Source organism: Halichoeres trimaculatus, unplaced genomic scaffold, assembly GCF_033239565.1.
Source record: "Halichoeres trimaculatus isolate MK-OKI-2021-1 unplaced genomic scaffold, fHalTri1.1 fHalTri1_scaffold_2, whole genome shotgun sequence".
Lineage (NCBI taxonomy): Eukaryota > Metazoa > Chordata > Actinopteri > Labriformes > Labridae > Halichoeres > Halichoeres trimaculatus.
This window is the reverse complement of record NW_027437180.1, coordinates 13,274,247-13,286,706: the sequence shown is the minus strand read 5'-3', so window position 1 is coordinate 13,286,706 and position 12,460 is coordinate 13,274,247. Positions and strand designations below refer to the sequence as shown.

The following is a 12,460-nucleotide window of genomic DNA, read 5'->3' as shown; positions in this document are numbered from 1 at the left end:
AACTGTTCAAACAGACCTACAGGGGCTATTCACTGCATGACAAACTTTTGGAAATCCCTCCTTTCAGTGCGAGGGCTGAGACTGTTGCCTTTACGAGTTAAGGACATATGTCTACACAAGGAATAAGAGGAGGGGGGGTCGAGATGGTAGGCAAGGGCTCGGAGTCTGCTATGGGAAAACTATGTCTGCTATGCACGGGTTGTTTGGTGGCGGGATTTGTGGGCCAGAGCATTGTTGCTCTCTTGACATTGAACTTGAGAGATCGGAGACAAGAGAAGGGGGGAGGGGGCTGACCCCACCCCCAACCCCCCACCCCCTGAACGGTAAAAGTGTGTATATGCAGAGGAACACACACACACACACACAGCCTTACAATTCCTGGCTCCTAACACCCACCCTACCACCCCCACTTCCTTGCAACTCTGCTTTATCTTAACTGTCAACACCTGGCCTGAGCAGGAACCTCTCTCTATCTGTGAACTTTAATCTGGCCCTGCTAGGCAAACAGCGCCGGGCTCGGACAAGGAGAGCGATTAGTCTGTCACGTTGCCCTCCAGTGCTTCAGTGGGGAGAGGAAGAAACCGAGACGGGGAACAGAAAAAGAAAGAGATTGTAAAATATCAGATTATGTAAAGTTAGCTGCAGCGTTAAAAAAAAAAAAAAAAAAAGAAAGGAAGGAGACATGATGCAGAAGAGGGGAAACATAAACAGAGCAAAGGCAGTAAGTGTGGTGGGGTAAGAGAAAATGAGGGAGCAAGGGGGCAGGGAGAAGGAGCGAGAAAGATGGGAAGGTTGCCGGAGATATAAAGCAGACACTTCTTTGACAAGGCCAAAGTCCAGAGATCTGGTGGTAAACCTCCACCCCCCACGACGGATGACTCAAGCTGAGCCAGGGAACCAATGTGGGGAACATCCTCAAAAACACTAAGACATGTGGCAGAGTGAGTAAGAATAAACAAACAGATTCAGATATGTATGCAATACTTTTTATTTTTTTCAAGACAAAATGGCTGAGTGAAGAGAATAATGCAGACAACAGCTGAAAATAGAGTGGCATCTCCATAACTGAAAAATATCAACAATAAAATCTGTAAGTCGAGCAAGAAATCATGAATGTCGGTCAATGACCTTTGGTCATCAAACAGCACAACTGAAGCCATCACAATTCATCAGGAGGGAGAAAACTGGACTCATCTGTTTTTCTGTGACTCTGTTCTGAACAGAGCATGTGTGTCTGTGTGTGTCTGTGTGTGTATAGTCATAATAAATAATGTTGACCAATGCAGCCGGTCAACTTCAAGTTCAGTTCAGAACAAATAGCTCAAGAGTAAATACAGAACACAGGATGAAATCAGGCAGAAAATTTAAATGTACCTCAATCCTAACAGCATTGATGACATGTACCAAACAGTTTCCTTTCTTTGATTTTCATGTGTTTAGAATATGCCTTGCATATGAGATGTACCATATTTAAATTATAAAGCACCATGGTTTTTTTGGCAATGAAAAAACTGAAAATTAATTTGAAGTAACAAAAGATACAGAAAAAGAAATGCTTTTTTTTTCAGATTGACGTTGGATTGATTGAATATGACAAAAGGTCTCTTTAAAAAACGGCTGGAATGTTTATCAGGTGGTACATGTTCAAGGACATTAAAAAGTTGGCTACCGAAAAAACCCAACAATAGCTTGTATTACTGCATATAAAATGGCAGGAGAGAAAAATATATAAAACAAACTAAAAAGATATGTACAACCACCTGTTTTTACCTCATTGTGGCCACACCAGCGGGACTGCCTGAAAAGGCCATCACATGACCTCTCACCCATGGGGAACACCACAACATTTTCTTTTTCAAAAACATACTTATTTTCAAGCATACAAATTATTCACACTATATTATCCTGCCAAATTAAGAAAATATACGGTGGCAGCTTGTTGGGATTTTTTTTCACTACAGAAAAAAAGGGTACATTGAAACCTTTAAAGAGTACAGGCAAAACAGTTAAAAATACAGGCTTCAACATAAATACTATAAGTGCCTACACTAAGTGAACATTAATTTCAAATACCATTCTAAATACAGGAAAAAAGTAGACCATAAATGTGTTTTGAACATAGGAACTTACATGTATGTGCATTTTCCTATGTGTTTTAAGTTCTCTTTATATATTCATATATCATAAATCTCTCCCCAATGCAAACTTTTTGTTCAACCTGAAGACTTGTGTATAGTAAAGGCAAAAAAGATGAGAAACATGTTCATTACAATTCATTACATAGTGATCAAGTCCCAGATGTCACCAAGACAGAAAGAGAAACAAAAATAAAAACATTAAAAAATGAAACAAAATTTAAATAATGTTCTCCCCTAAAGATACTGAAGTGTTACTCAACAGTTTACTTAAGTTTAAAAATCAAATTTGTAAAGTTGTATCTTTTTGAAGTGAGTAGCATATTTAAGAGGCAGGATGTTTCTATGGCGGTTCCTGCGTTGATACCCCAAAGAGCTGAACTGATGCAGAGCTCTGAGGAGGAGACATGGCTGGCAACAGATTCTAGTTTTTATTTTTTTTCATCTTCTTTTTTTTTTCATTTTTAATGCAAAGCATTGACACCACACCAACCTGTCAGCATAAGAGCAAGTTTTCCCTTGAGCGTCCGACTGTAAACTGGGAAAATTGAACAGTGCACGTAAGTAGTCCCGGACCTGAAATCCGGTCCTCATTTTATACTCAACCGCCTGTATCTCCGATTAGAGAGACAGATACAGAATCCAAGGCAGAGTGACAAGTGCTATATTAACAATGACGGGGGATGGAGATAAAAACAAACTACCACAATGAGATCTAGCGTGATAACTGAAAGAAAAAAACATTATCGTGGGAAAAATTGGACTCCTAGAAGCCTTGTGGGGAAGGGGTCATTTGATCAAAAACCTAAAATAACCTTGACTTCTGATTTCGATCTCCAGTGAAGATCGTTTCCAATGTGAGTGAAAGAAAAGGGTTTCAGATTACTGAATGCTTACTAAGATCTAACGCAGTAAAGAGATTAAGCGCTATAGGGACATAAACATTTGAATTGTAGAGACACCTGGTTAACCCACTCCCCACCCGCTACCCTGAACCTCAACCACCCTAACCCTTAGACACCCACCCGAACCCCCCACCACCCAAAATCTGTCTGACTTAGAGCAACTAAAAACCCACTCTGTGGTCTTCCAATGGCTGCTGGCTACACTGTCTGCCTGCTGACACTGAAGAAACATAACTCTGTGCTACTTACAAAGAAACCTGTGAACTTTTAATTTTCAAAGAAAACAAACACTCTGGAAAATTAAGAGCTTTACGTTGGTTAAAACAACTCGTCAGACACATGTACCAGGAAAGATAAACACCTAAACCAAAAGTCTACAAACCAAACTTCTACTCCTTTTTAGCATGTAGCATGCCAGTAAACAGAATCATAATCTGAAGAATAATAATATACATGAGTCAGGCAGATAAATGATTTACCAGAGGTTCACGTACTCTTTTTTCTGTTTTTCTTTCAGCTGGTTCCTGACACTCGGCTAAGTCACAAAACAACAGGGTCGGACAGGTGCTTGATGCAAGGACCTGCTTGTTCCACATGTGCACAAAATGTCCTGTAAATTGTACAGCTGACACTCCGAGCTTATAGTAAGAAGGAGGATTAACTAATGCAGGTAAAATATCCAAGGCACTCATGTTGTCATTTCACACCATATTGTTAATTTCATTGCTGTTTGTCAAAGGAATATTCAATGGCGCTAGTGCCTAGCATTTCATAGGCAGCCAAATTTTCATATACATATATATAATAACTCTTATTTCAATCTTGCATGGAAAATCTTTCAGAAAGATCAGTTTTAAGTGTGACCCTGCTTGTCTTGATGTTTTGATATAATGACGCTGTCCACTTTGTTTGAACACAAAAACTGTACATGATATGTAAAACAGTATGTACTGTATGCAGCAATGAATCTCATCTCTAACTTTTGTTATGTTGAAGAAAACTGAATATAAACAGCAACACATGTACAACCAAACCCACCAGCCTAGGACATTTTTTCTCTATGTAGCCAAATCAAACCAAGCATGCTGTCCAGTTACAAAAAAATACAAAACGTGTAAATTATTGCACAATAGAAAGGCTCAAAAAGTTCTGCACTTGATGCAATATATTGCCCCAATGATGGATCATGCATTCAGCTTTTTCCAGAAAGGGATGAAAACAGGGCTGTACCATGTACTGGTGTCTAACCCTGTCGTCCTTTCCCCTTACTTAGTGGCTAGTTAACCAGGGTCACTTTTTAGCCGGGGGAGCTGAGAGAGAGTTGCCAGCATGCTGCTCTTTGACTACTCAGTCTTAATGTCATTAGCCAGAGGGCGGTCACTGTGCCACTTCTTCATGTGTTTCTCCAGAGTGCTGTATACACTGAAAGGCATGTGGCAGATTTCACATTTGTACACGTCCTTACCCATCTGTCCATGGGTCTTCATGTGGCGGGTGAGCTTTGAGCTCTGGGCGCAGGCGTAGCTGCACAGCTCACACTTGTAGGGCCGCTCCCCTGTGTGGCTGCGTCTGTGCACTGTCAAGTTGCTGCAGTTCTTGAACACCTTGCCGCAATACTCACAAGTGTCACTGCGTCGGCCGTCTTTAGAGTTCGGCCGGCCATTTCCACTGCCGCCATGGGGAGTGCTGGCCCCACTGCCGGTTCCGCTGCGTCCTGAGGCAGCCCGTTCCCCGTCCAGCTCGCCGGGCGGAGTGGAGAAGCGCAAGCTGCCATTTTCTGAAGAGTGCTCAGATGAGGAGGCAAAGGGCGATTGTCTGGAATCCCCACCTGTGAAGGTGATGAAGGGGTCCTTGAGTTGTCGTGAGGCAGCATAACCAGCAAGCCACTGGGAGTAAACGTTCTCTGTGTTCGGGATGGTGGGCATGGGCGGGTCCAGGTCCTTCTCCACCTTGATGCGCTTGGACAGAGGACTGAGGGAGCCAGGACTGACTCCTCCACCCAGCAGCTTCCTTGACAGACTGTCAGATGATAGAGGGCCAAGGCCGTTGACCGTGTTAGTGGTTCCATCAAGTGCTTGGTCTGGGTCCATGGCTGATTCTTCATCACCCTGGTCCCTGGACAAGCTTCGGTGGTGCGGGTGCAGTGCATCACTGTTCTGGTGGTGACGAGCCCCTTCTAATCGGAGGCTAAAACGATAGTCATTTTTTCCATCCTCTTCTACTCCAGGCTTGCTGTCCATTTCCTCCTCTTCTCCATCTTCCTCTTCCTCCTCTTCTTCCTCCTCCTCCTCCTCTTCCTCCTCTTCTTCTTCCTCCTCTTCCTCCTCATCCTCCTCTCCATTTTCAGACATTAGGCCATTGTTTTCACTCTTAAATTTGGCCACCACTGACTTAAGAGCATCTGTGGCACTGCCCATCAGTTCACTTGTACCAGGTTCGGGGGAGCTAGCAGTGGAGAGGCCATCGTCTGACTTGGCATTCACCACAGAGGACTTGTTCTGACAGTGCGTCTTCATGTGTCGTTTTAGTTTGCTGGCTTGGGTGCAGGCATGGTTACAGAGGTGGCATTTGAATGGCTTTTCCCCAGTGTGGCTACGCCGGTGAACTATTAGGTTGCTCTGGAACTTGAAAGTCTTCCCGCAGAACTCACAAGACTTTGCCTTGAGAGGAGTGCTCGGTTGTACCGTGTTGGATATAGTATTGGGGGTGGATCGTGCACCAGAGGGTGACTGGGAAGTGGAGAGGGGAGGTGTAGCTGAAAACGGAGGCTTTGAACCTGGCTGAAATGGCTGCAGCAGCCTTTGCATAGGGCTGGGCCTGTTGGGGGAAAGAGGAGGGGAAGCCCCGGTTGCATTTCCAGCCAGCTCACGTAGACGCCGAGAGAAGTCCATGCTGGGAGGGGCTTCGAGTGGCACTGAGTTGAGCCTCATCACCCTGTCAAAGGCGCTGGGGTGGTGGGTTGCCAGGGCAAGGTCATCAGGACTGAGGTGGTGACGTGGTGGTGGGCTGAATAGCGGTGGGGTTCGGGGGTAGCGACCCTCACGAGGTGTGGATGCTGAATCCCGACCAGAACCGGAGCCTGGCATCCTCAGGAGGCTGTAAGGACTACCGTCAGCAAGATGGACCGCATGGAGAGGAGGCTGGGATGAGGCACAGTCCCCTCCCATGCCAGGGGCTGCAGCCACACGAGGAGTGAGCGGGCTGCCGGGTTCACTTTCCAGGTAGATGCGGAACCCGTGGGTGTTCTGGGCATGCTGGAGCAGGAACCAGGCACTGGTGAAAGGCTGCTTACAGGTGGTGCAGGTGTAGCTGCTGGGCTCATCTTTATCTGCAAAAAGGTACAAAAAAGAGGCAAACGTTTTAATTAAACTGTTCTAATATTACAAGAGACTCAGATTAAAAAACAAATCAGATTACCAATTTACTAGAGCCCAATATCAAAAAATTATTGAAATAAAACCAAACATTTCAATTCATTTAAAATCTGTCAACAAATGTTGAGTGATAAAAGAAAAGGGAAAGTAGCTTTCTCCCTTTGTAAACAAACCAGGAAATCTTACCAAATTACATTAAATTATCATTTTTGGCTAAAATGAATGCTTGGATAAGAAGATCTAAAACACTTTCCAATGGTGCAACAAACTCATTTTTAGATTTAGCTGATCTTTAAAAAAGCTGAACACTGTAAATTGATTTTTTTATACAAGATGTAATTTCCCAATGAGCAGAGTTAAAAATAAATAAACATAGTATGCCTTATGATTTTATTGAAACAGTTTTTTATTCCACTGGGATGACACTTGACAAAGGAATAAATGATTCCATAATGAGAGATTACTCAGCCAGCAAATACACAATTTACACAGTTGAGAAGGCACTGGAATATTTGAAACAATAATTGACTTTCAATAGCAGTTGCACATTGACCGGAGATTTGCCTGACAATGCACGCCTAATCTCGTTAAACACATTCATCCCCCTCCAATACCATGTTTACAGAATTCCCTGAGCTAAAGTGGGACATGAATCTGATGCTGCATATTAATGTTATAAACAAATAAGAGGTCACACATTAATAAATTGTACTGGCGTTTATCACATAAAAACACACATTCACAGTTAAAAGAAGCAAAGGAGGAAATTGTGTTTGTGTCTGTGTGGGCGGGGAGGCTCCTATGAAAATGCATTTCATGCATTACTTTTCTATTTCTGATATTTCATGCTTTATGGATTTATTTAAATCCTCTCAGGTGAAAAGAAAAGGAGAAGAAAGGGAAAGCAGAAGTGAGAGATATGCAAAATAAGAAGCATCCGCTACTTGCAAATGTGCTCCCACTTTCATCTTTTAGCTTTCTTATCCTTTCTTCTTCTTTTTTTCGTTTTTTCACTGGAGGGTATTTTTCTGAAGTCATTTGCAGACATTGAACCCATAACCATGGCCATACTGTGTTAAAGAGGGAAAACAAGGCAGAGGAAGACAATGTGTGTGTGTGTGTGTGTGTGTGTGTGTGTGTGTGTGTGTGTGTGTGTGTGTGTGTGTGTGTGTGTGTGTGTGTGTGTGTGTGTGTGTGTGAGAGTGTGCGTGTGTGAGAGCAAAGCACGAGCGACGGATGGAACAGTCGGATGTTGTGTGGCTCTACTTTCTATCTCATGTGTCCACCACGGCCCCCTCTGAACAATCTCACTTAAAGAGCAGAACACGGCATAAATGTGCACCCAATCAAACCTCCATGCAAACCTTTTTCTCTTGACTGAAAAGAGTTGGAAGGGGGGTATACTGGTAAATTATGGATCATTACAATCTGCAAGAATTACAGTTAATTGCTGCCACCTGCGAGGGGCTTTGACCCACTATGGAATTTTTCCATCATAAAAAAGCCATTTGCCTATACACGTTTTTTGCTTCCTCTCTTATAAGCACAAATAAAATGTGCCCATTACATTGGCTCAGGGTGTATGTATGTTTTCTGATTATGTGTGTTTTATGGCTTTAAATAGAAACCCCCAAATCACTCGTAAAACAGTTGCAATAACCTGGCCTCTTCCATTCACTCTGCTTTGATATGCAGCTCATACACACTTCCTCATCCCTGTTTTAATGTGTGAGCAAAGAGTGCATATGCACCAAGAGGATAATGGATTAAATTTTCTGTGATTTTAAGGGACAAGAAAGGGAGGGGAGAGGCTAGCTAGTAAGTAGTCTCTTCCCCAGAGACACAGCCGTGTCCGTCAGAGGAAAGAAAGCACTGAGAGATCATGGAATTGAAGGAAGGATGCGGGAAAAGATGAAGGTTGTGAAGCAGGGAGACGAGTGCCATGAAGAGGACATTCTGAATGACAACCAACCCAGATTTTAAGAACACAAAGCCACAACACTGCACTTTAAAGCTGGTCGTCAATTCAGTTCCTTATGTGGCAAAAACATTTTGTCCTCTGCTTTGCAATCACACACCCACTGACGGAGAAACTATATACTGCACACGGTGACAACAGTTATTATTTCCATGCAGGCGGTGGACATATTGATGGACACCAAAAAGCCAGACCAGCACATGTTGAGACTCACAACCCATGCATAGAAGACATACAAATAAGACTAGGCTTGTTTAATAGCTGTACTTAAAGGGATGGAGGACAGTTTCTTAGGACGAGGAGATATTCTGACATGGTGTTTGGTGGCCTTGAAGGTTTTCCTTTCTTTTGCTGGTAAGAAAAGCCAAGAGATGTATAAGAGAGTTAGGACAATCTTATAAATGAGTGTGTCCTTTGGTAGAATAAAGGAGAGCTCCTTCTCACTCTGCATTTGTTTCTTTCCTTACTCTAACTCTTGGTCTGGGGAGAGTTAGGACTGCAGAGCAGGAGAGCTGCACGGGCTAATGCTGGATCTCCAGGTCCCTTTGAAATAGGATCAGCAGAGAGGAGAAACCACACTGACAACCCCTTAGCTGCCATTTCATGGCAGAGCTGAAAGAAGGGACTTTGGGGGGGAGAAAGCATAGAGCACATAGGAGAAGTGAGAGCGGGCAGAGGGATCAGGGGCAGAAAAGTGAAAGAAAGATAATCATGAAAATTGAGAAATATAAAGAACTTAAGAGGCCAAGCGCAGAGGAAGAGAAGGGGGTTAACAGCTCCTTCAAAGCAGTTTCAGCACGTTGCAACACAAAGCAGACGGATACTATTATAGTGTCTTACGGACGCTGCTATCAAGCAGCAATATGATCCTGGGATCAGGCGAAAAAGCACAAGGCCGACTGATGCAAGGGCGACGGGGAAATTATGGCGTCTTAAACAGCAGATATGGCAGCCTGCAGCTGCTGACACCACATTCACAGCACCGTCCCAGACAACAGGGCTGACCAGACAAAGCAAAACACACACACACACACACACACAGTCTACGAGGCCGAGGCATCATGTACTCTTTGCTCATGCCCTATTGTTCAATGACCCAACCCCCAGAGCCAGTCTCACACGCACACAGTGTCCCTCAGTCACTGCACACACACACGGTCACTATACGCCCCATCACTGTGTCAACCAAAACACAAACAGGACCAGAAACAAGCGCAACAGACAGAGACATTCTGCCATGGCAGGTTGGTACACCATAGTCACCTGGTCTTTTCAAACACTGTTACTCGGTATATGCTTCAGGTTAGGTACAGATGTTAAGTCTTTTTCTTTTAATTTTGCCTTCTCTTGATTAGTTATCAACTGATGGTGAAAGCGTTGGGGTACACTGGGCCATGTGTGCTAACCCACTAGCTACTTCTGAACAGTCATGTAGCAATTAACCTTTTCAAGCTTAAAATTTCCTTTGGTTAGGAACTGACTCCCTTAAGATAAGATGAGGCTTTATTGATCCAGACAAAATTTTTTGAGCAACACTGAAGGCTTGCTAGTCCTGTAAACAAGTAGCTGAATGTCATCATTACCTCTTTTTAGAGTTACACCAAACTTTCGACCAGGATTCATAAAAGGGTATGTTGTCTTAGGAAAGTAATGAAATCCTAATTTTGATCATTATAGCTAGAGAAGCTAAATGCTAACAGTAGCTACTCCAGCAGCAAATGGTTGAAGTGGTCCATTAGAGAATGGCTGTGGTGTATGTTATTAGTAATGCATAAGGGAGAAAATGACTTCATCTCTCAGTTCATCTCTCCATCAACCCCACCATCTATCTACTCCTACAACTGCCTCAAACTTTCTAGCCATCAATCCAAGAGTTAGCAGACTTGGCTTGGCCTTCGTGTTTTTTGTTTTGTCCTTGACCGAGCCTCGTTGTGGGCTCAGACCTTCGTGCTGTGACCACGCAGCTCTCTCTGATATTGGTCATTTAGCTAATGGAGGAACAAGCTAACAGGATTAGCACACAAGGCTTCCAAAAGGAGAAGGAGGAAGAGGAAGGCACAGAGAAGGGAGGCACAGGGGGACAGAGCATGTCACCCCCATTTCCCAAAGTTATCAGTCGCTTGGGCTCAGGAGCACTCACACACCTGAAAAGTGATTATGCTAATAGAAGGTCTTTGCCAATATTCATAAGTGTTTATAGGTGTTGGAGTGAGTGCCTCGGGAAGACAGAAGGTTGTCAATACAGTGCCTCTTAAGAGTGCCTCAGCCGTAACTGGCGTTAATGTGATTACTACTCTGTTTATGTCATTAGGGTATTCACAGTCAGGGATTGGACAGAGGTGAAGGGTGAATCAGGAGAAGATGGGTGGAGGAGGAGGAAGGTGGGGAAGAAGAGGGGGCCTTAAGTCCCCCATTAGAGCACTCCTTCTGCATTTTCTAAATGCACTCTGTTGTTCCTGACTTTGACTTGACTTTGAGAGCTGAGTGGGAAGAAGTGCCAGGAAATTAAGAACAATAAATTGTGAGGGGCTTTAAGCTTAATTTACATGACAACTGTGTCTCACACGTATCATCCAGTCCAGTTGTAGCTTTATCTCTGCCTCTATCAGTCTGAAATACCAGGTAGAGCATGTGGCAGGCCTCAACTTTCCTTCTTTCACTTTTTCTCCATCCTCTGCGACAACCACACACAACTAGGCTCATACACTCACTTCTTTGTCCTGAGCCAAACTGGTTGTGGTGCGCCGAGCCACTGGCCACAGACAAAAGCCTTGTTTGACCAACACTTGTTCCTGAGACAAAGCCGGATGTTGGAAATACGGTTTACTAAACAGAAAGCCAGCCAGGGAAAAGAACCGGCCTCTAACTAGTCTGATGTGGGCCTGCAGAGCTGGCTGGTGTGAGAATCGCACAAGTGGGGGAAATTGACCACTAACCACAACACACATCACACACACTGAAAAGTGAAAAAACACAGAAAGAGGCAGACAGGAAAAGAGGGAACGGGTGCTAAGGCGCACAGAGAGGTGGGCTGGGACGAGAGTGGGTGAGCTGGCATGAACGCGTAAAGGGGGGGAGGCTGATCTCCAGATAGGGATGCATGGTGGTCTTAAGGGGTCTGTGCCCAGTATAAAGTAATCTGTTGGCGGTGGCTTTGTCTCCAATCAGACATTCACACTTCTTAGCTTTCCTCTCCCCATCTCCTTCTCCTGAAAGATGATAAGAGCAACAGTGGAACTGAGGCGCCTGAGCCACTGAGAAACCATTATGGACAGATGGCACCCACACAGGGCCCAACGAATGCATGTACCATAGACAATAGACAAATGTGTGTGTTTATATATGTGTGTGTGTGTGTGTGCACGCTGGGGAAGTCAGTGTGTTTTAATATGCATGTGCTTTTGCATGCATGAGTGTTTCTAACGTGCTAGTGAGAATGACCACTTTGGGCATGTATGCAAGGATTTGTGAATGTGTGTGTATGTGTGCATGAGTGAGTGAGTGGACATTAGTATGTAACACACTGTCTACAATCATTTCAAAATTAGCATCGCTCTACACTGTCTGTTTCCCTGTGTAACCTTACTCCCTTTGATCTTTTCTCAGTTGAACTGTGTTTGAACTGACCGTCCACCCACCCGTCCGTCGGTCTATCCATCCCTCTATCCCTCCATCTCGCCATCTATTCATCCACCCTGGCTAAGCCCAGCTGGACAGCTTCGTGCTTGGGTGCGGTTTGGTCCGGCAGACCTTATAATAGGCCGGGCCAGCCGTGTCTGTGATGCAGATCATTATTTGCTCTCTGCTTACCAGTGGCGGTGGGAGGCCGCACGCTGTTGTTTCTCATCCCTGCTCTAATGGTACAGTGAAAAGACCTCTGGGCTTCTAAGCTTAAGCAGTCTAATTAAATGGACCATAGCTTATGTAAGCATCCGCAGAGATTATTTATTGAGTCGGGATCCGCTTCACAGGATCAAACCTCCATCAACAAAAGCTGACGCTCAATGGAGACGATATTAAATGAAGTAGTGGAATCAAAGATACTGCAAACTGCCGGTGTCAGTTTAA

At 44.2% G+C, this 12,460-nt stretch overlaps 1 protein-coding gene across 1 annotated transcript in view; it reads right to left on the bottom strand.

Moving 5' to 3' along the window:
* Positions 1-980: 980 nt before the first annotated feature.
* Positions 981-12,460, bottom strand: part of bcl11ab (BCL11 transcription factor A b) — a 36,165-nt gene continuing 24,685 nt past the window's right edge. The window contains exon 3 of the mRNA XM_074685270.1: positions 981-6,368. Coding sequence (XP_074541371.1) covers positions 4,384-6,368 — 1,985 coding nt within the window. The 3' untranslated portion in view covers positions 981-4,383. The remainder of the gene's footprint in view (positions 6,369-12,460) is intronic.